Here is a 19,654-nt window from a genome sequence, read left to right as displayed (position 1 = left end):
ACTGACACTGTCCTGGAAGGATTAATGATTGACTGGTTGCGTATTAAGATTATGACACACGAGTCGTATAGTATTCAGTGTTGTTGCTCTGTATGATATATGTTTTTATATATCATAACGTTCTTAGTCTCTCCTAATTCCGTCTCCACACCAAAGACTGGGAGGATTACGGCTCTGACAAACTAATTGAGGCCGTGTCATTGTCTCAAACGTGAAGAAGTGAAATGAGGTAACTGAGTGTGACAGCCCTGCTCCTGGACTCTGCTCGTGCCTCAGGGTGTGGATGGCTCTTCTTCTCGTATCAGAGACGAAAGCCTTGGAATCTCGACTGTTGTTAATCTCGTGATGTTCCAGGGTCAAATGAGCATCACTTTGGTCTCAGACTCGTGTGATGGTTTGTGAAGGATGTGGTGTTAGAAGTGCAACCTGTTGTTGATTCACATCAACCGCCCGAACAAACTGTGGACTATTTTCTAGAGCTGCAGACTGAGATGTGAAAGTGGGCGACCTTCTTAATCTAATACATATACAGCAATACCTGCTCCATGAGGTCTGTGTTGTCTTTAATGAGGTCTTTTTGCCTTTAATATTTTTGCATTATCCCACAACAGTAATGCAGTCAACAGTTCTAGACCTGAAAAGTGTACAGGCATCAACCGATAATCAGTTACTACTCAAACACTCGTACGTTTCCTTTATTGCGACTATGTGGAAGTGACCTGATCAGATTAGAGTGAACTCCTACACACTGTTAGATCACATAAGATCAACTTGGTCACATTCATTTTATCTTAACACATGGTTTTAAAACGAACCCGCAGTCATAGGCTCATATGTGTATTTTTACGTCCTGCAAAGAATATAAACTGCAACCAGCAAATAATTGACACTGTGTGAGGATAAATGCCTTAAAGTGACAGTACTCTAGTAGCCAACGTTTGGTCGAAATCTTTAACTGACAGTGTTTATCGAATAATATCTATGGTTAAAAGAGGTATCACAGTTATAAGCAGGTGCAATAAAAAAACATACAAACCAGGCCTCTAACATATTTCCTTATGTGCTGTTGTTGCCCTGCCCACTCAGTTTATGATGGTTCTGACACTCTAACATGCAAACTTTAGTGACATTAAATGATCCCAGTGCACACGTGTCAAGAGCTTAGACTGCGTAGGTCATGAGTCAAGAGAGGGAAATGGTAAAAAAAAAAAAAAAAAAACATTTCTATGCACATATTAGTGAGAAGTAAAGTTCAACTAACATCTGGCACAATCAATACGCCTAGAGAGACTAATGAGAAATCCCTTAGTCACACATTTGATAATGGATGGAACTTTGGATGAGTCAGAGGAGAGATCACACAATAAAGATCTTCTCTTCACCGCAACCACGCAGCCCCCCATTTTCCAACTTTATCCATAAATAATCTACTCGTTGACAAATGATAATTTGTGACCCTTGGCCTCGGGTCAGTTGGAGAAAGATGTTTGGAAGGACGGCCTTTACGGGACGCGTTCCTTGTCAGTGTGTTCAAGGTTATGCCTTCTTCACTGCTCTAAAACAATACTTGTCAAATTCATCCCTAATGTGGACCCTTCGTGTGATCGATGCAGGCAAACACCAGCCACGCTGTCACACATGTTCCAGTCCTGGCCAAATGGTGATGCCTTTTGGCACCGATGAATATTTAAAACCGTGTCGGACGTCTTGATGGGCTCCATGCCCCCAGCGTTCGGAGTAGCTCAGTGAGATACGTGCCTTAGCCGCCGGGCAAGAAAGTGTGACAGCCCTCGCATCTCTTTTAGCAAGACGAATTATGTTGTTGAACTGGGAAGAAAAAAACGCATCCATCAAAGATCTTTTGACTTCGGAGAAAATTACGAATGCTAGAGACAGTTAAGCTAAGCTGTTTTGAATTTCATTTATTTATTTGCTGTTACCCATTCATTATTACTGACCTATTTATTCATTTTATTATTGGTCAGAGCTTTATTATAATCACCGATCACATGACTCACACTAATATTTTTGTAAGCGCTCTCTCTCTCTATGTATATGCAAATCAAGAGTTTCTTTTAAACCCATGCTACGCACGCACCATAGGGAGTGGGGCTATTATTAGCTTCTTGGGTCTGGAAGTGGTAATTTGCTCATTGTGTAAGACGACCATTAAACTCCCTCTAACTGAGTGACGGTTCGGTTTTATGACCCACTGTGTTTTCTTAGCTGGAGACGGAGGATCACTGCTGTGCGTGCTCAGCCTCATGACCAGGATTATTTATATAGGATCCTCTGTAGGCAAGAGACCGCCTCTCGAATCAACATGTACCCATTAAATGTTAAAAACGATTCCCACTGAACACAGCAGATTGAGGATAGTTTCATGACATGTGATGTATATCTTAACGTATCTAAACACCAATGTTAAGTGTCTTTTGTATTTTCTATTGAAAGAAATAAAACATGACAGAATTTCTGCTAAAATCCATATTTAATTCACGTTTAGTTCCTTTGTGTGTTCTTTGCTTATCTAACTTTTGTGCTCCAATTCTATAAAGCTACTATATTCATGGTCTTAATAGACATGTCCTACGGCGTGGCTAAATCCAGAGTGCCTGGAGTATTGTTAAGCAGCGTGTGCTTGTCCGTGACCACAGCAGCTCACAGCAGTGGTGCACCATCTGCCAGGTGTTGTATAATGCAGTATTTATGTGTCTTTCCGTCCTCTGCCCTTCATGTGCGGGACTCGAAACATGAACATAAAGTTTGTGCGTTTGCTGACTTTCACGTTGTCTCATTCCGTTTAAAAAAAAAAAACCTGCTGTAAAGAAAGCTCACCCTCAAATTGTTCCGCATAAATTGAGATCTGGAAGAGTTTTATTGTTGTCTCGAGAAAATCACACGAATGAGGGGCCGCGCATCTTCCATCCATCCCCTGAACCAGCCGGCAGCCACGTGCTGAGCAACAGTCACTTAGATTGTTAAACATTTAAGAAGCGAGTATTGTAATAGTAACAGAGGCACAGTCATCGTTTGACATCGTTTCAGATGGAAGGATGAACTCGAAATGATATGAGTGAAGATGACAGCTGAGGTCGTGGAAATAGATCCCCCTGAGGCTTCAGTGTTTTAAATGCATTCTCAGTTTTGATATATATTGTTGCATATTTCTGAGTTTTTACTTATACATACAATGCAGAATATCATTTATCTATCTATGGCTTTTTAATGTGCAATTTCTTCAAAGGAGACTTTTCCTTATTTTGGTCATGTACTGAGTGAGCCATCAATTAAATGTGGTGAAGGTTTCGAGTATTGGAGTAAACGGACATAAAAGTATTTGCTGTGAGCCAGAAATTTAGGGTTCAAACTCTTCTGAAACAACTTTTCCAGTTTCATACCCACAAAGTCAAACTGTGGTTTTCATAAATCGACTAAGAGAAACGTTTGTTGTATGGTAGTTGTTGCCGTGGATGGTTGTGCCGTCCACGCTCATGTATTGTGGTTCGGGCAGGAGTGCACTTGGAGAAAGAGAAACTGTGTTTCCAGCAGGTTTACAGTTTCCTTTTGAAACCTCCAAACCAAAGCTTTAGTGCTGCCAGACTAATGCAAAATGTGGTTTGAATGCATTCCATCATATTGTGTTTTTTGTATGTTAGCTAGTACAGAAAAACATGTAGTAAAATAATAGAATATAACGAAGCTTTTATTTTGGCCTGTGTACCCATTGCGTCGCTCTTATAGCTGCAGTCAATGCAAAAAAGGAAAATGCATCATTTATTGGCGCACTGTCTGAAATATAATGGCAGTTTGACTTTGGAAAGAAGTGGGAGTGTAAACCTGTCTTTTGTGAACAAATGAGTTGCAACAAAATTGCTTTGTGATTTACTCGTAAAGAAAGGATAACGTTTGATCAGTTGTAGTTGACTAATGTGTGTAAACTCACCGGTGCTGCAAAAGCATGTACACAGCTTTAGAAACAAGCCACAACTTAACCACGCACATGCTCGCGTGCATCATCAGATCCGGTGCTTGAGCAAATAACACTGCACCGCTACCCATTTCAGAAAGAAGGTGAGGTGGTGGTAAGAAGCAAAGGCTGCCTGTCGATCAGAAGAAGCTGACCTTTAAATCTGCAGCTAAATTTTGAGGCACACGTTTAAATGAGAATCATGCAAAGCCGTTCTGGCAGTGTCCCAGAGTAAAAACAGGAGAACCCCCTAACTGACCCTTGTGGTGTCCTGTTCCCTCTTCTCTGTCCAGGGTGATAAACGCAGGAAAGAGCGCATTAAACGAGGACCAGGCCTGCTGCGAGGTGCTGGTGGTCAAGAGGAGACCAGCGGGGAGCTCCACGCCCAAACGAAGCCCCACGATCCGCAGGAGGTCTTCCCTGCCTAACGGAGAGGGCCTGGGCCTCCAGGACAACCTGGCGAGTGTAAAACGGAAATCTCTTAACTACTTCCATTATGTCCTCCTTCGCTGACATTCTGCAGAGACATGTTATGACAATAGGATGTGACGGCTCAAAGAACACAGTGCAATCTGTTACCGTTCTGTTTCACTTGTGAGGCTTTGAATCATGCACTGACTTGCATGGGAGTTCCCAAAAAATAAAGGAGAGTCACAGTAGAAAGTCTCACAGCACAAAGGCGAAACGTTGAGAATGACAATTTGATATTATTATTTTTAGACCACCCTTTTAAGAAAGACTTTCTCTGGCTATAATTAAACTCAAGAGGTCTCCCTGCAAGTAGATGAGACTTAAAAAAAAAATGAATGCATTTACATTTTAGCATGCATTTTAGTGATTTTGTTTAGTTGTTGAATGACAACTGCACAGTGTCCTTTAAACACCACAGTTACCTCGAACAGCTTGTTTTGACAAATGGGCTTCAAACGTCTACCTTGTTTCCTTTCACAGCTGAGCTCCTGCCTTACTGATGTATCAGTCATTTTTGCTACAAGGCTGAACAATAAAGCACGAACCGTGGCTATTTTTTTTTTATTATTATTATTTCTATTGTTATTGTCACTTATTCCTCACTAACCGTTCTGTCGGAGCATCTTGTGACTGTAGTCAAATAACACTACCTCTAAAATGTGCTCTCAGCCCACCAGCACTATACTCAGGTCCACCCAGAGCCTACAGCAAACTCACGCAAGTACCTCATGACTCACTACTGCAGTGATACTAGACCAATAAGAGTAGTGTAGAGCCCTTCTAGTGCCGTTTCCCTGCTTTACAGACCCGCGCAGTAGAATCTGCCTGCTCTATATTTAGACAACCAGAGCTTCAGCGTGTGCAGAAATTTGTGCGAGCAATGATGTGCGCTCAGTGGCCAGAGCATGGCAGGCAGCCTCCATGTTTTCACTTTGCATGTGCATCACAGCAGAATGAGATGCGCGCATCGTATATGCGACTTGCACTCTGCAAGTGGAGCTCAATCACAGTTTGTAACTGATGTAGAAAGTGGGAAATCGGTTCCAGGTGAACTGAAGATCACAGAGTCGCAGCGGCCTGTGAAGACGGCTGATTCAGAGCCGTGCGGTGATATGAGACAGACCAAAGGGCACTCGGTGTGGCGCTTTGGAGATCAAAACAAAGCGCGGTACAGCGTTTCAGAACACGCCGTGCCTCATACCGCCTATTAAACCCTGCAGGAGGAAGCCTTGATGTTAGTGTAAACATTAACATCACAATGATGCAAGTTCATTCATTCGTGGACATTTTACACCTCCCAGGGGATGTGTGCGCTCAGATCAGATCTCTGAACTGACCGCTGCACTCCCATGGAAAAACAGCCCAATGAACACCTGTGGGAAATTTGGGCAGTGTTTGAAGGACTACTATCTGCATGCACTAAACAAAGTGATGCTTTCCTTAGTGCAGCTTCCTGTTTGTGTTCGCCACAATAAATGCCAGCGGTACCAGGGGCTAAAGTGTTTCAGTGTGGCACTATAATATATTTTTTTATTGTCCTAGTCACTGACATGAGATTCGGCGCAGCAGAGGTTCCCACGCTGTGTCACCCTGTTGTTGTCAGTCCATACTGCACACTGTATCAGAGAAGTCATCATTTTAATGGCTTTTAGTCACCTAAAAGGACTGCAGCATAGAAACAAATAAAAAAAAAAGTTGGCCAGTTGGCCCAGAGCCAACCTCCATTTGAAAGGATGCATTTGCACTTTGTGGGAGATGAGTCAACAGATTTAATTTGTTTTGATAATCAAAATAACCTGTGGCTCCTAATTGTGCTCTGAAGTCACCGTAATCCGCCATAATGGATCTAAGAATCTGACTCATATTGATTTATATTGAGGTTGTCTACCATATGTTAAGCTAAGACATGCAAAGCGTTTTCAGCTGACAGTCAATTGATTGTTCACACACTGAACAACTTTTATCCTTAGAAAATAAATGAATATTGAGTATGGATCAATCTGACAGAGTTGCTCTTCTCAGATATTACATCCTTTGAGACCCAGTTGTTGACACAAATGATAAATTTGTTTGTGTGATGTGTGACCCTTGTCTGTATCCAGGATAGCTCTGAAGACCTAACTTTCCACTACTGGGCGTTGTTTGACGGCCACGCCGGCTCCGGGGCGGCTGTAGAGGCCTCCCATCTTCTCCACCACCACATCGCCCTGCACCTCCAGGAGGTGAGGGAGATCCTCTGCACTCCCGACCTGCAGCCACCCACGTGCCTGGGCGAGGAACCCATCAACCACCACCTCACCTCGACGTCACAGCGTGCCCTAACCAGGGCGGCATCACTCCGGGGTGCCGCGGGTGCTCCGGGTTCCCCCAGTAACCCACCGCCGCCACGCTTCTTTACCGAGAAGAAAGTTTCACACGAGAGCCTGGTGATTGGAGCCATCGAGAATGCCTTCAAAGACATGGTAAGAGGCATGTGATGGAGATATTAATGACAGTGTACATGATCTTCTACATGAGAACAACTGGGTAGGAGTGGTATTGTTCAAGCCTAAAGAAATAATAAAGGTACAATCCCAAATTTTGTCTTGGTCCGCAATTGTACCCCAAAATCTGGGATTCTCTCCTCAGCTAAACTTTCAATGTTTTAAATGATCTAGAATGCGATTTAATTGCAGTATACGACACAACAAAACCAGGAAGTTGTGCATGTTGTGTCAGTGTGATATCTCATACATTGTGTACATCGTTTTGTGGACCTGATCCTCCTCTTGAATTGTTATCCACGCTTGGACATCCCTATTTAACTTATTGCTCCCACCCATGGTTTTATGTGTGTGTGGAGAAAGTGCAGCAACCACCAGAAGCCTTCTAAGAAAGGCTCGTCATGCTCTTTAGAGACACACCGATGACAGCTTTTCCAGCTGTGTTGCCTGGAAGCCGGGCGTTGCTGGACACGGCAGGAGAACCTAAACACGTTGCATGGATTAACTTTATTCCGTCAGCGCGGCTACATGCACAGTGAAAGCAGTTGTTAATTGTTGTGGACACTTTCAGCAGAAGGCAAAATCGACTCTATTTCCAAACTAATGTGCATTTAGACCGTGGGCCGCAACATTTATAAGCAACAGTGAACACAGTGTGCAATCACTATTCCCACTTAACAGCCATTAGGCTCTAATTGCATCGGTTGATATTGATTTACTGTAATTAGACAGACGAAATGCACATAGGCCTCTTGGTTTCCTGTTGGTGTACAACGTGAGTCAGTATCCTGACTTTGCAGCACGCAATGTTTAAATGCTGTACACTGTATGCTATGCTTAGTTAAATGGTCACTACACGTGTATGACTACATACAAGCGCTCCATTAGGGGATAATCGAACTCTGTTGACTGACTTCATTAAGTTTGTGGTATCTGTGGCGTCATATGCTCACCATTAGTTCAAAAATAGTCAGTTCCTCACTGTTTGGCAACTGTTTAAACAGCAATCTTATCAGGCCTGTTAGCATTTTCATATGGAAAGGCGGCACTTTAGGCTTTCAGATGCTGACAAGGTGCTGTAAGTGCGATCGCTCCCTGTAAACTGCACTAAAACCTCGATAACAACGCGCACAAGTGCGTGTTCCAGACTCATAATTGAGCAAATAACGGAGCCTGGAGAGGAGGTCATACACACGCACCATCTCATCTGGCTGTTGATGCTGGAGACTTAACTCCTAGAGAGGACGGGAGCTCATTAGCGGAGCCAATCAAAACAGGTCTGTCTGACAGAGAGGGTCAGAGGTCACTGATCTCAGTGGCTTTTGAAGAATCCTTCTGCTTGGTCAGGTTCTTCCTTCTCTGGGTTGTGAAAGAGTAATGATCTTGTACTCCTACGCTGAGAGATTAAAGCCGCCTTGTTCAACGTCAGAGGGACTTTACTCGTGGTAATTCATAGCTCACTGTGCAGACAGTTACACATTTAAGTGGGTAAATGACTTTAAGTAAGTATATTACACAGAGGGAAGAAGGAATTCCTCGTCAAGAGAGAGTTAACGTAAAAAAAGAAAACTGTTGCTTTTACTACATAAGACAATCGAGACCAGTTTGAAGCCAATAAAAATAAATTTAATGCTACAGCTACAACTCATATTTAAAAAAGTATTAATGAGCTGAAGCTGGATTGAATGATTTACCCATTTAAAGTTTCATTTCTGAACCAAAAAAAAAACAAAAATCGTAGCCCTTAGCATGTTTTCAAATATCTCGTTCTGTCTAAAGCTTCGATCCAATTTCAGTCATATAATTAGTGTATGTTTTAAAAGCTGGAGAAAAAAAATGTATATATATATGTGTGTGTGTATTTGCAAGCATTCTTGATGGAGGATACAGTTTTTTTTTTTGAAGAAATCCATGTACTCTGGTGCTACCATGTCATGGCCACTAGGTGGCAGCGTGCAGTTAACAATTTCTCCTGAGCTGTATGATGAAAGGAGAGGTAACGTATTGGGCCAATTATGGTTTGTGTGTAGGTGTAATTATTGCTTGTTTAAGGACCACTTACTTCACTCAACGATGTTTGGTTAATGAATGGCAGATGTGTCTCATGAGCCAGGAGGATTGTGTTTTGAATCACTTATGATAAAGGAAAAAAAAAAAAAACACTCCGCAGTAATTAGCAGAAATTCAGTTTTGGAGCTGGATTCAGATCACAAGATACTGTAATTATAATTGAGTTTTACACTGAAAAGTCAGAACACACTGTTTACAGTGCTTTGATTTTTCTGTTCCGCTTTCTCTGTCACCTCCACCCTTTCGCTTGTCAGCTCCTTGCAATCACCAAACATCTGTCTCCCTAGCTCACTTACCTGCTCTTCAAAGAGCTGCCGTAGAAGAAGCTTTCCCAGTCCATTGTTCGCTGCTTAACTAATGTGTTTTTCCAGGTGGCTGCAGCATTGTCTTCCACCTATGGGCTCTAATTACTGAACTTACTTTCCCCCACAGCTGCCATTTATTCTAATTTCAGTAATCCATTTTTGTAAAATTCGATGCAGTTTGATTGAAATGGCACACATTTCCTCTTGGAACAGGGCACCGTTGCTTCTGCCTCCGCTGAGTAACTACCCAAAAGTCAGTTTTGGCAGAGTCTCACCCCTTAAAGGCGCTCGTTTTATTTTTTTAATGAAGCTCATTCTTTAAGAAAATGGGAAGTGTCAGCGCATCTTAGGAAGGTGCGGTATCGCTAAATCTCTGCCTTGCAGTCCACCGAGCCCTCGTCTCTTATCAGCGGGATCCTCCTTTAATTCTGACGCGACTCCCCGGTGGAAGTGGAGGGACACTCGGGGAGGTGTAAATGTCCAAACTAGTGCGTAGCTCGGGGGCTTTCAACAGAATGAGGGGCGATGAGATCACTGACTTCGTACGACCCAACATGCTTTTGCACACGTGCCTCCTTCATATGGAACATGTGGACGTTCAAAGGCATAATTAAAGGATGAGACATTATTAAATTCACCTTTGTTTGACTTTGAGGTCCACCCTTGTCAACAGTGTCCACTCATGAGATTCAGCAATCGTGTGTTCTGAACCCGGCTAGCTTACACTAACGCCTCCTGGTCACATGTCACCATTTTATTTAGCACTAGCCAGTTAGCTAGCTATCAAGACACAACCATCTCGTTGGCTGGCTGCTTATTCACTTCAGTTTATCCATTTAGTGGGTCACCTTAGCCATCATTGCAATAATTATGCTCCCTGATGGTCAGAGCTGTTGCGTTTAGCTTACTTGTTGACACGGGCTATGTTTTATTCTAAATTCAGCATGTGTTTTTGCTGCGAATTCTCAAGAGCGACGTCAATTTTTGCAAAAAAATGTCTGCCGGGACCGTTAATGCGTGAATGTTGCTGTCACTTTGGGAGGGTATGTACAGTTACTCTGAGCGTGTAGGTTATTAATGTTTTCTATTAAACCGTTGATGGCGAATGATTTTGCCCAAAGGTCCTTCTTGCCTTTAAAAACAACCGGTATGTCACCGCTTTTGGCTAATTAGTTAAAAATGATTAATTCCGTTAATTACCCGCAACGCTGTCCATCATCAGAGTTTTCCATCTTTTCTGACGTTCAGCTGTTTTTTTTGTTTTTTTTTTTTCCTGCTCTCGCCGTTCTCTGAGTTAATGCTTTTCATTTCCTGCTTTTAGGCCTAATAACTTCGGACCCGCTCATTGAGTCTGAGAGTCCACTGATAGATAACACAGCAGAGAGCACTGAGGACATGAGGGATGGTGGCTTTTGTGATGGGAAGACAATCATGTCATGTCTCCTCACAACTAAACATCTGTTCACATAAATGGGGGGCTGGGGGGCCCTGTGGTCATGGGGTCATGGTATGTCCGCTGTGTGGATGTATTTACTTTTAAATTTGTCTCAGACACGGCTTTAGAAAACATTTGAAGATAAAAAAAAAAAAACTGTATTCAGATGTTTTTACAGTTCATCCTACATTCACAGCACAGTTTGGTGGGGTGAAGTGTGTGGGTGTGCACTGTGTGATACCGGCTGTGTCTATCTGCGCTGTGCTTCCCTGACTTTTTATCCTGAATGAGTACATTTAAGTGGATACAATGGAGAATTATTTATTCTGCTTGTGTAGTTGTTGTGATCAGTATTTCAGACATTTTTTTTTAATAACTAGACATCATTACTTTATGTACAGTGAATTATTTCTGTCACGATGAGGGGGTGACGTGATGATTCCTGATTTACTACCTTGCCTTATCTCACCATTTGGTATTTTTCCCACTGTCTAGGTAACAATAACGATTTAAAAAGCTTCGGCAGGGTTGGTGAAAATGGGACGTGTGCATTTGGACATCTCACTCGCTCTCTGCCTTCTGGTTATTTTGCTCCGCTGTTCTTCCTGGCTGGAGCGGGGAGGGGAAAGGTGTCGATGTTTATGCAGACATTTTCATTATTGAAGACTTGCCTGCAGCAAGAGGCATTGGCTACAGCGAGGATAAATATGTATGGCTCGCTATAGATTCATAATTCATCCGGGGTGAAGGACACATTTGTTCACCTCCACACTCCTCCCACTCCCCCCCGTACCCCTCTGCACCCACCTCCCCCCCCCCGACCAAACCCTACCTCCTCAACTGTAGTGTCTGTCAGGTCTGATGGAGTGCGGAGTCACAGAAGCACACATGTCCATGCGCACGCCCTGCTGCACGTCTGCCTGCAGTCCGGCCTCGTCGGATCCTCATTTTCCTGTGGCGCGCAGCATTCACGTGGAGATTGTCGGCGGCGGGGCGAACATCCCTCACGGGAAAACACGCAGGGGACGGACTTGCGAATGCGTTTGCCAACATTCTTGGCTCCGCTCAGTCTGTTGATCGTGGCGGTGGGGCCTGCGAATGAGGCGCCCGAGGGGGTCACTAGCTTTTCCTGGGATATTCCTCTTGCTTCTTGTCTTGTGAATAAAGGCCCCCCGAGGAGCAGTTACCAGCAAACCAACAACAGCAGCACAAAAGGGTTAAATGCAGCCTGAGCGCCCCGGTGCAAATTTCTGCAAGCGTTTTGATTAATTCACTGACAGGTTAATTATTCATCTAATTAATGAACCGATAGCATGGTTTTCTTCAAATGGTTTTTGGTTTAATTAGTGGTGAATTAATCTGGGCTAATTAACTGGTTTAATATCCAGCGGCCCCTCCAAACTTTCTCTTCTATCCTTTTGGTTTCCATTCTTTCTTCCTTTTTTTTTTTTAAATATTGCTCCTCAACTCATGGAGCTCTTGATGAATGAATTCATTATGGCGCTATAATTAATAATAGCGTCATGGCGGCTTTTGAGCACAAAGGCAATATTTGTACTCAATATCAAGCACTAGCTCGAATGCAGCGCGTCGCTGCGTGATAGGAAAAAATGTTTGAAGGCCTGGATGATTAGAAACATGACGATGTGTGCGGAGGATGGTTTGGATTATGTGGTCTCATCAGAGGACTTGTGTGTGTGTGTGTTTGTGTTTAGGATGTACAGATAGAGAAGGACAAAGCGGCCTACAATGTCTCGGGTGGCTGCACGGCGCTGGTGGTCGTGTATTTGCTTGGGAAGCTCTACGTCGGCAACGCAGGGGACAGCAGGTGTGACACACACATACACACACACACACACATTGGCGCTGCGGAACGCACTCAACGCATCGCACAGGCCTTTCTTTGTCTCTGTCGCTCACCTCCCCGTGCACCGCAGCCGGCAGGAGCAACCGAGTCCCTTCCTAAATAAGCAGAGTTTTGCTTTGTCTGCTCCTCTCCCTCAGAGCTATCATTATCCGAGCCGGGGATGTCATTCCCATGTCAGCAGAGTTCACGCCAGAGTCAGAGAGACAGCGGCTGCAGTTCCTGGTAAGAAAGAAAACCCTCCTCAGCTCCTTTCCAGCGAGCACAGCTGTCTGATATTAGCAGGGCTGACCTCCCCTCCCGTCGAGACACCGGCTATGCTTAGCTCTGTCTCCCTTACGCAGCCTGCTCTCTGTGCCAGCTTAATAGACTGCGGAATTGTTTTTCCTATCCCTTGGGCATGTCAATCTTATTCTTCTTTCTGTTTTTTTTTCTCTTCCCCCTTTTATATCAAAGGCCTACATGCAGCCCCACTTATTAGGGAACGAGTTTACACATCTGGAGTTCCCGAGGAGGGTGCAGAGGAAGGAGGTGGGGAAGAGGATGCTGTACCGTGACTTCACCATGTCAGGATGGTGGGTTCATTGATGATCACTGATTTATTGAGTCTCTGACTGAAACGGCGACTGGATTAATGTGAAATGTAACGGACAGAGTGGCAGGGTTTGCTTTTACTCTGATTCTTCCTCTTCCTTCCTTAGAATTTATTTCAGCCAATTGGTAAAGATCTAGTTCCGTTTTTTAGATCTTTTACTTGTCGTCCTCAATTTAAGAGCCCTCCAAATATGAATGTTTAATACGGAATGTAATACTGGAGTTGTAACTTATCCAATTATATACATTTGAGTGATTTCATGCAATGTGCCGGTTATGAATGTAGCATTCCACTGTCCCATTCAGAGTGCGTAAAAGAGAACTTCTATTGAAGCCGTCGCTGCCAGAGAGAGCTTAAATGTCCTTGGCTTTTCTTCTCCTTCTCCTTCTTCTTCTTCTTCTTCTGTGTGTGAGAAGAAGGTATGGAGGAAAGCAACGATCCAGCTCTTTATCTGTAAGAGGAAAAAAAGTAAAAGGTCAGAGCGATTGAGGAAGATGGTGAACAGGAGAAAAAGAGAAAACACATTAAAATGCGAGAAACAAACTGAAACGTTAAAGCGAAACAGAAAAGGTTGGAGCAAAGATTGGAGCGTCAAACAGATAAAGACCGAAGGAGGGAATAATTAGAGGTATAACATTACACGTTTCCTTAAGCGGGGACGTATCCGGGGGAAACATTAAGTAATTAGATATAAGTTTATAACAAGGACCTGAACCCCGAAGTAACACAATCATTCTGTAGTAAAACCTGCTCCAGAGCTGAGGCTGCAGTTGATTAAACGCTAATGACCTGTGTATTCAGCAGTGGAGGAAATATTCAGATCTGTCACAGAAAAATGAGTACACAGAAGAACACTCACAAACTAAGATGTGACTCAAAGAAATAATTTTGAGTCCTCTATGGGAAATCACAAGCCTGACACAGACACACACAGAAAGACTGATTAGGAACAACTCAAATAAACATGAAAAACAGCACAAGGTGTTGACCTGGCCTCCAAATTCACTAGATCCTAAACTGATCCAGTATCTGTGGGATGATCCACATAGGCCCCCTCCCCTCGACCCATAGGATCCAAAGGCACTGAGGCACAAGGGAGACCTACACAGTATTAGGAAGGCGGTCATGACGTTATGCCTCATCGATGAATCATTACATATCGTGGGATTATTAACACTGAAGCATCAGTGTGTCGTAGCTGTTGGCAGGCCAGGGGCCAGTCCGAACAGACAGCGGATAAATCTGAGAGCTAATTAGACGGTTAACAGGAGAGGAAAAAACTTTCCGAATCATAAATCTGTTTTCAGTTTCTGGACTTTTCCTCTAAGCTTTGGGTTTTGGTGAGATACTGAATCAACTGGAACATCAAAATAAACACATGTGAAAAGTTTAGAGGAAATAAATACAGTTTGATTTGGGCTGTTAGCAACTCAGATGTGACCCTGACTACGCACTTCTGTTTGACGTCCCAAACTAAAAGGTTTTGACAGCCCTTGATTTCTATTAAACCTTAGAGTATTAGCGGTTGTGTAAAATTGTCAGTGCAATACTGCAAGGAAGTGCAACTGTAATAACTTAGATTAGCAATTATAAGGGTTCATTTTGAATAGTGATTGGTTACATAACATAAAAAATTGGATTAGGATTAAGTTATTTCAGGAGCTGTTGCTCTTGCGTCTTGCAGTGTTAGAATTATGTTTACCCCTTGTAAAAAAAAAAAAAAAAAGAGTGTGCTGTGCATATTATTGGAGTGACAGAGAGAGCAGGCCGAGGACAAAGCAGCTGACTGATGCGAGACGAACTGTGTTTTCTGTGACGCCACCTCTGTGCAGTCGTGCTCGGTTCAGCAGATGTAGGTCATTCTTCACTGGGCTGCAGTGGGTCTGCATGCTCACTGTCTCGGCGGCGCAGACAGCCTGTGATGTATTTTTAATCAGGTACTACCCACAACCCAGTTCTGCTGCATCTTCATCCGGGCCACGTCTCCATCCCAAAGCGAGCACCGTGGCGGTGTGGCAGACTGCTCTGATAAGCTGTAGCTGTGACTTAAACTGCGTCGTCTTGTTCAGGTGCAGTTTGCTCCAATTTTTACGTCTCTGCTGTTTTCCCGTCGGCCATGTGCATGTGTCACGTGCAGTCCGTGTGCCTACATGCTGCGTGCACGCGGGTGCACTCCGTCGTCCGATTCTCTCCGAGGCATCCACGATCAAGGCTGCGCTCTAATGAAGGCGAACACGCCCGCAGCCCACCTCTTGGTCGTCCTCCCGCGAGGCCCCTGCCCCCACCTCCCTCGGCCCGTCGGACGCACGTGAGAGCCGGCGTCGACCGCGCAGGCCGTGATGGCGGCTGTTTTTGGGGACGACAGGCTGTTTGCCCAGAGTGATGGATGGATGTTGAGCGGTCGGCCGCGTTCAGCGTGATCCAGATGCCACGGTTGCACAGGCAGTCAGGTGGCGGGAGGGTGGGGGTGTGGCCTGAGGGGACAGAGAGAGGAAAGAAACAAGAGAAAAAGTATTGCTGCAAAGACAGCAGGGGTCTTCAACATTTTTCAAACCTAGGACCCCCAAACTGATGGAGAGATTAAGCAGGGACTTGGATTTGTGTATTCAAATAAATTGAAGTTTGTGGGGGAAAATTAAAAAAACAAAATCTCAAAAAAAAAAGTCTAATCAATCAAAGATTTTGCCACCCTCCCCTGCAGTACCTCCCCCCTGTTGAAGCCCTATGATTTAGAGGAAGAAAGGGGCTGCAGTGCTAAATGAAAATCAACAGTTCTGAAGCTGTGTCTCTTTGGTGCCCACGTCCACAGGGGTGTGTGTCCTCCCACTGATCCTTTTAGGCGATGAATGAGAGCAGGGAGACTAACACAGCGTTTCATCACCACCATGCAGTGCTGTGCAGAGGTTTTAGGCACTAAAAGCAAAGAGAGAAACGCGACTGCCTTCACACAGCAAGTAGAAAGAAGTGAAGTTAGCGCGGATAACCTTCGCAGATTCTCCAAGGCAGGTGCATTGTTCCAGCGTCTTGGAGAGCTTGCCACAGTTCTTCTGTGGATTTAGGCTGACTCAGTGCCTTCCCTCTCTCCGTGTAATCCAGGCGGACTCTGTGATGTTGATGTCAGGCCTCCGTGAGGGCCAGACCATCTGCTCCAGGACTATTTGCGCTCGTTGTTGGTGGAGATAGTTCTTCACGAGTGTGACTCAGAGCAGGAGTAGAGGGATACGGGGAAGGAGGGAGGGGCCGTATCGTTTTCTCTACAGGAGAGAAGCGTTTGAGGCAATAGGCAGGAAATGGAAAGTAGCTAAGTACATGTACCCATGCACAATTCTAAGGCACTGGAGAATTAAAATAGTCTTAAATTTAGAGGGAAATTATACTTTTGATGCATTTATGAGACAACTGACATGATATAATGACTGACTTGCAGCATAAATGAGCCAAATCAGTTCCACCACCGTCTCAGCAATATTTAAATATCAAGTATTAATAATCTTGCTGATTTAATACTGAGTGTTCCCCAGTTTGATTTTTATTTTTTTGTAGTATTTTCTTAAAACATAAAATAAATAAATAAATAAAAATTGTAAAATTCTTTTCTTGGTGATTCGTAAAGGCCTAAGGATTTGTATCTTTCCTGAGTTATAAGTAAGTTTAGTTTAGTTTTTATTTTATTTCGAACATAAAAAAAAAAAAAAAAAAACAGAACAACAAAAATAATCATATAGAAACGTGTCCCTACTTAATCTCTCCATCAGTTTGGGGGTCCTTGGCCTTGAAGACTCCTGCAGTAGACCTTCATGCTTGATAGCTGAATAGCTCTGTAATACAAAGAAAAAAATACCTCCAAGTTATTCCTCAAAGATTTAATTTTGTTTTATTGCCATTGAGCCTTCTCTGTAATGCACAACAGTAGGGAAAACTAAAAGTATATTGTCTCTTATCACACACAAAGAAACACTAAGAACTGGATGGTTTCGACAAAACAAACACTAATAAACCGAAGTTGTTTAAAGCAGCCGTGAAACAAATGATCAAGTTCATCCATAATGAAAACTAAACCCGGACGCCGCTCATGTTAGTGTGTGGCTCAGTCAGTAACGCTAACCAAGCGTTAGCAGTTACATCCTTGAGCAGACCAGTACGTCAATGAATCGATGGATGTGTCACTGCCAATATGTATTAAACATCCTATGAAAATACAAGACCATTTTACTTCAACTCAAAATCATTTACGATGCTTTAAGGGCAATTTTCTGATAATTCTTTCACTCCGGTGAGGTTTTAAATGCAGATCTTTCCCTTGTAACCGAGTGTTTCTTCATCGTGGCACTGCAGTAACCCCCCCACCCCACCCCCAACAGTGGTCTGGTTGTATGTTTAGGATTGTTGTCACGCTGCAGAAACAACTGGGGACCGATTAGACATCTCCTTGGTGGTACTGCATGATCAATAAGGATCTTAAGTGGTGAGGACACTTTTGCACAGTCCTGTATAATAAGACCTACAGCCTTTCCATTTGGGAGTCTCTGGGTCACCGCCATTTACTCCGGCCTTGTTTTGCTCCTGAGAGCAGCACTCATTCTCTGAAGAGCCCATCAAGGTTGGCCAAAAAGTTCATTTAGACCAACTGCCAATCGGGCCAAATTGTCTGACTCACCCAGTGCTGACACAGGAGGACGGCTACATCAATGTCACCTTGAAGTCTGTGAGGCGTTTGTGTTTGTGCAGAGACGTATGTAACAGCACGCGCAGGTTCTGATTCCGCGCACGCATTAATGTTTTCCTGCCACTGCTCTTTGGACCGAGAGGAGGTGACATCATTCCCCTCCTTTTTCCTGCCCTTAGACACCTGCAGAGTCCGTAGACCTCCCCCCCGCCCCCCTTCCCAGCGTCCCTACCCTCCTCTCCCTTCCCCCCATCGCGCTCACCCGCTCCAGTTGGGTCACGTGGCGCGGAGGATCGCGCGGGCCAAAACGTGAAAGCGCTCAGTGTTGTGGTCAAACAGTGCGCCCCTTGAGCGAACCTCCGCGCCGTTTGTGCGCTGCACGTTGCAGAGCGGGGAGCAGGTATCATAACAGGATTAATGTGTATCTCGCTCTTTCTGTCACACACTCCTTATCTCCAGTCTGACAGGCTGGGTTCGCTGTAAACACACGTCTCAGGAGGGAGACTGTCCCCGACAGCAGGCTCTGGGGGTTTCATTCAACGCGGCTTTGAAACAATGATGTGTCTCAGAGTTTCACTTATTTTATTTTTTATTTTTTCTCTCAGACTAATGCTTCTTGGAGGTGAAATAAAAGATGTTTGGGGTTGGCGGTGCAGAGGTTAAGACCTCTTTTAATGGTCAGTTTGAAGGTTCACGTCGTCGGGATGCGACGTGCAACGCTGCAAACGTTAGCGAGGAAACACTTCTGGGGACTGTTAGCGTGTGATACGGCTCCCTGCTCGGAGTCTCGGGCTGCAGACTGCAATTCTGTGTTTGCGTTCGCCGTGATAGTCCTCGCTCCGCGCGGTTAAAAAAAAAAAAAAGTGCTGAGTGCAGCAGAGTAGCGCTCGCCTAAGGTGGAAACATATGGTGTCTCTGAGTGGAACCAGCAGTAATGTAAAAACCATCCTGGTCCCTGCTAATCTGCCTCACAGCAGCTGAAATGCATTGGGTCTGGTGTGTGTGGTGGTGGTGGGGGGGCAGGGCTAGGTCACATGACATTTGCAAATAACAGGTTTGTTCTAAGCAGCCTTCTCAAACCAAATGGCCCGTTTTGGCGTGTCTTTCATCCTCAAAACCATTCCGAAGTCACGCCGAGTTGCATTTTCACGACGGCGGCTCCGAACCTTCGCGCCGTTCTTCAGAACGCTCGACCGGGGTCAGGACTCAATCAGAGAAAGGGTTTTATTCGTAGCACCTGGCGTGTGTTGTGAATGGAAAACTTTTTCCTGGCAACTCCTCTGGAAATTTGCTCATATTTGTAATGTTTCTGTTGCCCAGTAAAGTTACACAGCTGTTCCTCTGATGCGCAACTGTTCGTGGAGGGGGGAAAAAGAAAAGAAGAAGAAGAAAAAAAAGAGTTCCACTCGCCATATGAGAGTTACTTCACCGCGAGGTTCTGAGCTGTAAAGGTGAAAAGTGTATCCTAAGACTTGGCATGAATAGATACAGTATTTTACAGTCTTCCTCCATTACGCTGCAGCACTTTTCTGGTCCCTGTGTGAAGGTGGTAAATTATTCATGAGCTGGGGAGGTTTAAACAACACACAACTCTGAGAACAGGAGAATGTGAACGTGGATACTCTTGCATCATTCACCTTTTTTTTTTGCATCCAGACGTTCAGAGGGAGTTTGCCGCAGACAGCCGCAGAAAACCGATAGTAAGCCGAGACAGCCTCATACATTCACAGACGCCTCCTCCGTCGCTAGGGAGAGTTTTCCTAAATCTGTTTGAAAGAAAGAGAATTATGCAAAG

At 44.3% G+C, this 19,654-nt stretch overlaps 1 protein-coding gene across 2 annotated transcripts in view; it reads left to right on the top strand.

Annotated features, from left to right (window-relative positions):
* The window catches only part of ppm1h (protein phosphatase, Mg2+/Mn2+ dependent, 1H), a 32,847-nt gene that overhangs the window by 5,127 nt on the left and 8,066 nt on the right, over window positions 1–19,654 (top strand). Inside the window, exons 2-6 of one of the 2 annotated variants that reach the window (XM_047596598.1) lie at window positions 4,264–4,429; window positions 6,544–6,903; window positions 12,450–12,562; window positions 12,739–12,823; window positions 13,055–13,173. In XM_047596598.1, coding sequence (XP_047452554.1) covers window positions 4,264–4,429; window positions 6,544–6,903; window positions 12,450–12,562; window positions 12,739–12,823; window positions 13,055–13,173 — 843 coding nt within the window. Of the gene's footprint in view, window positions 1–4,263; window positions 4,436–6,543; window positions 6,904–12,449; window positions 12,563–12,738; window positions 12,824–13,054; window positions 13,174–19,654 lie in introns of both variants that reach the window. The other variant, XM_047596597.1, reaches the window with a different exon arrangement.

Source organism: Mugil cephalus, chromosome 10 (assembly GCF_022458985.1).
Source record: "Mugil cephalus isolate CIBA_MC_2020 chromosome 10, CIBA_Mcephalus_1.1, whole genome shotgun sequence".
NCBI lineage: Eukaryota > Metazoa > Chordata > Actinopteri > Mugiliformes > Mugilidae > Mugil > Mugil cephalus.
This window is presented reverse-complemented; position numbering and strand designations above follow the sequence as displayed.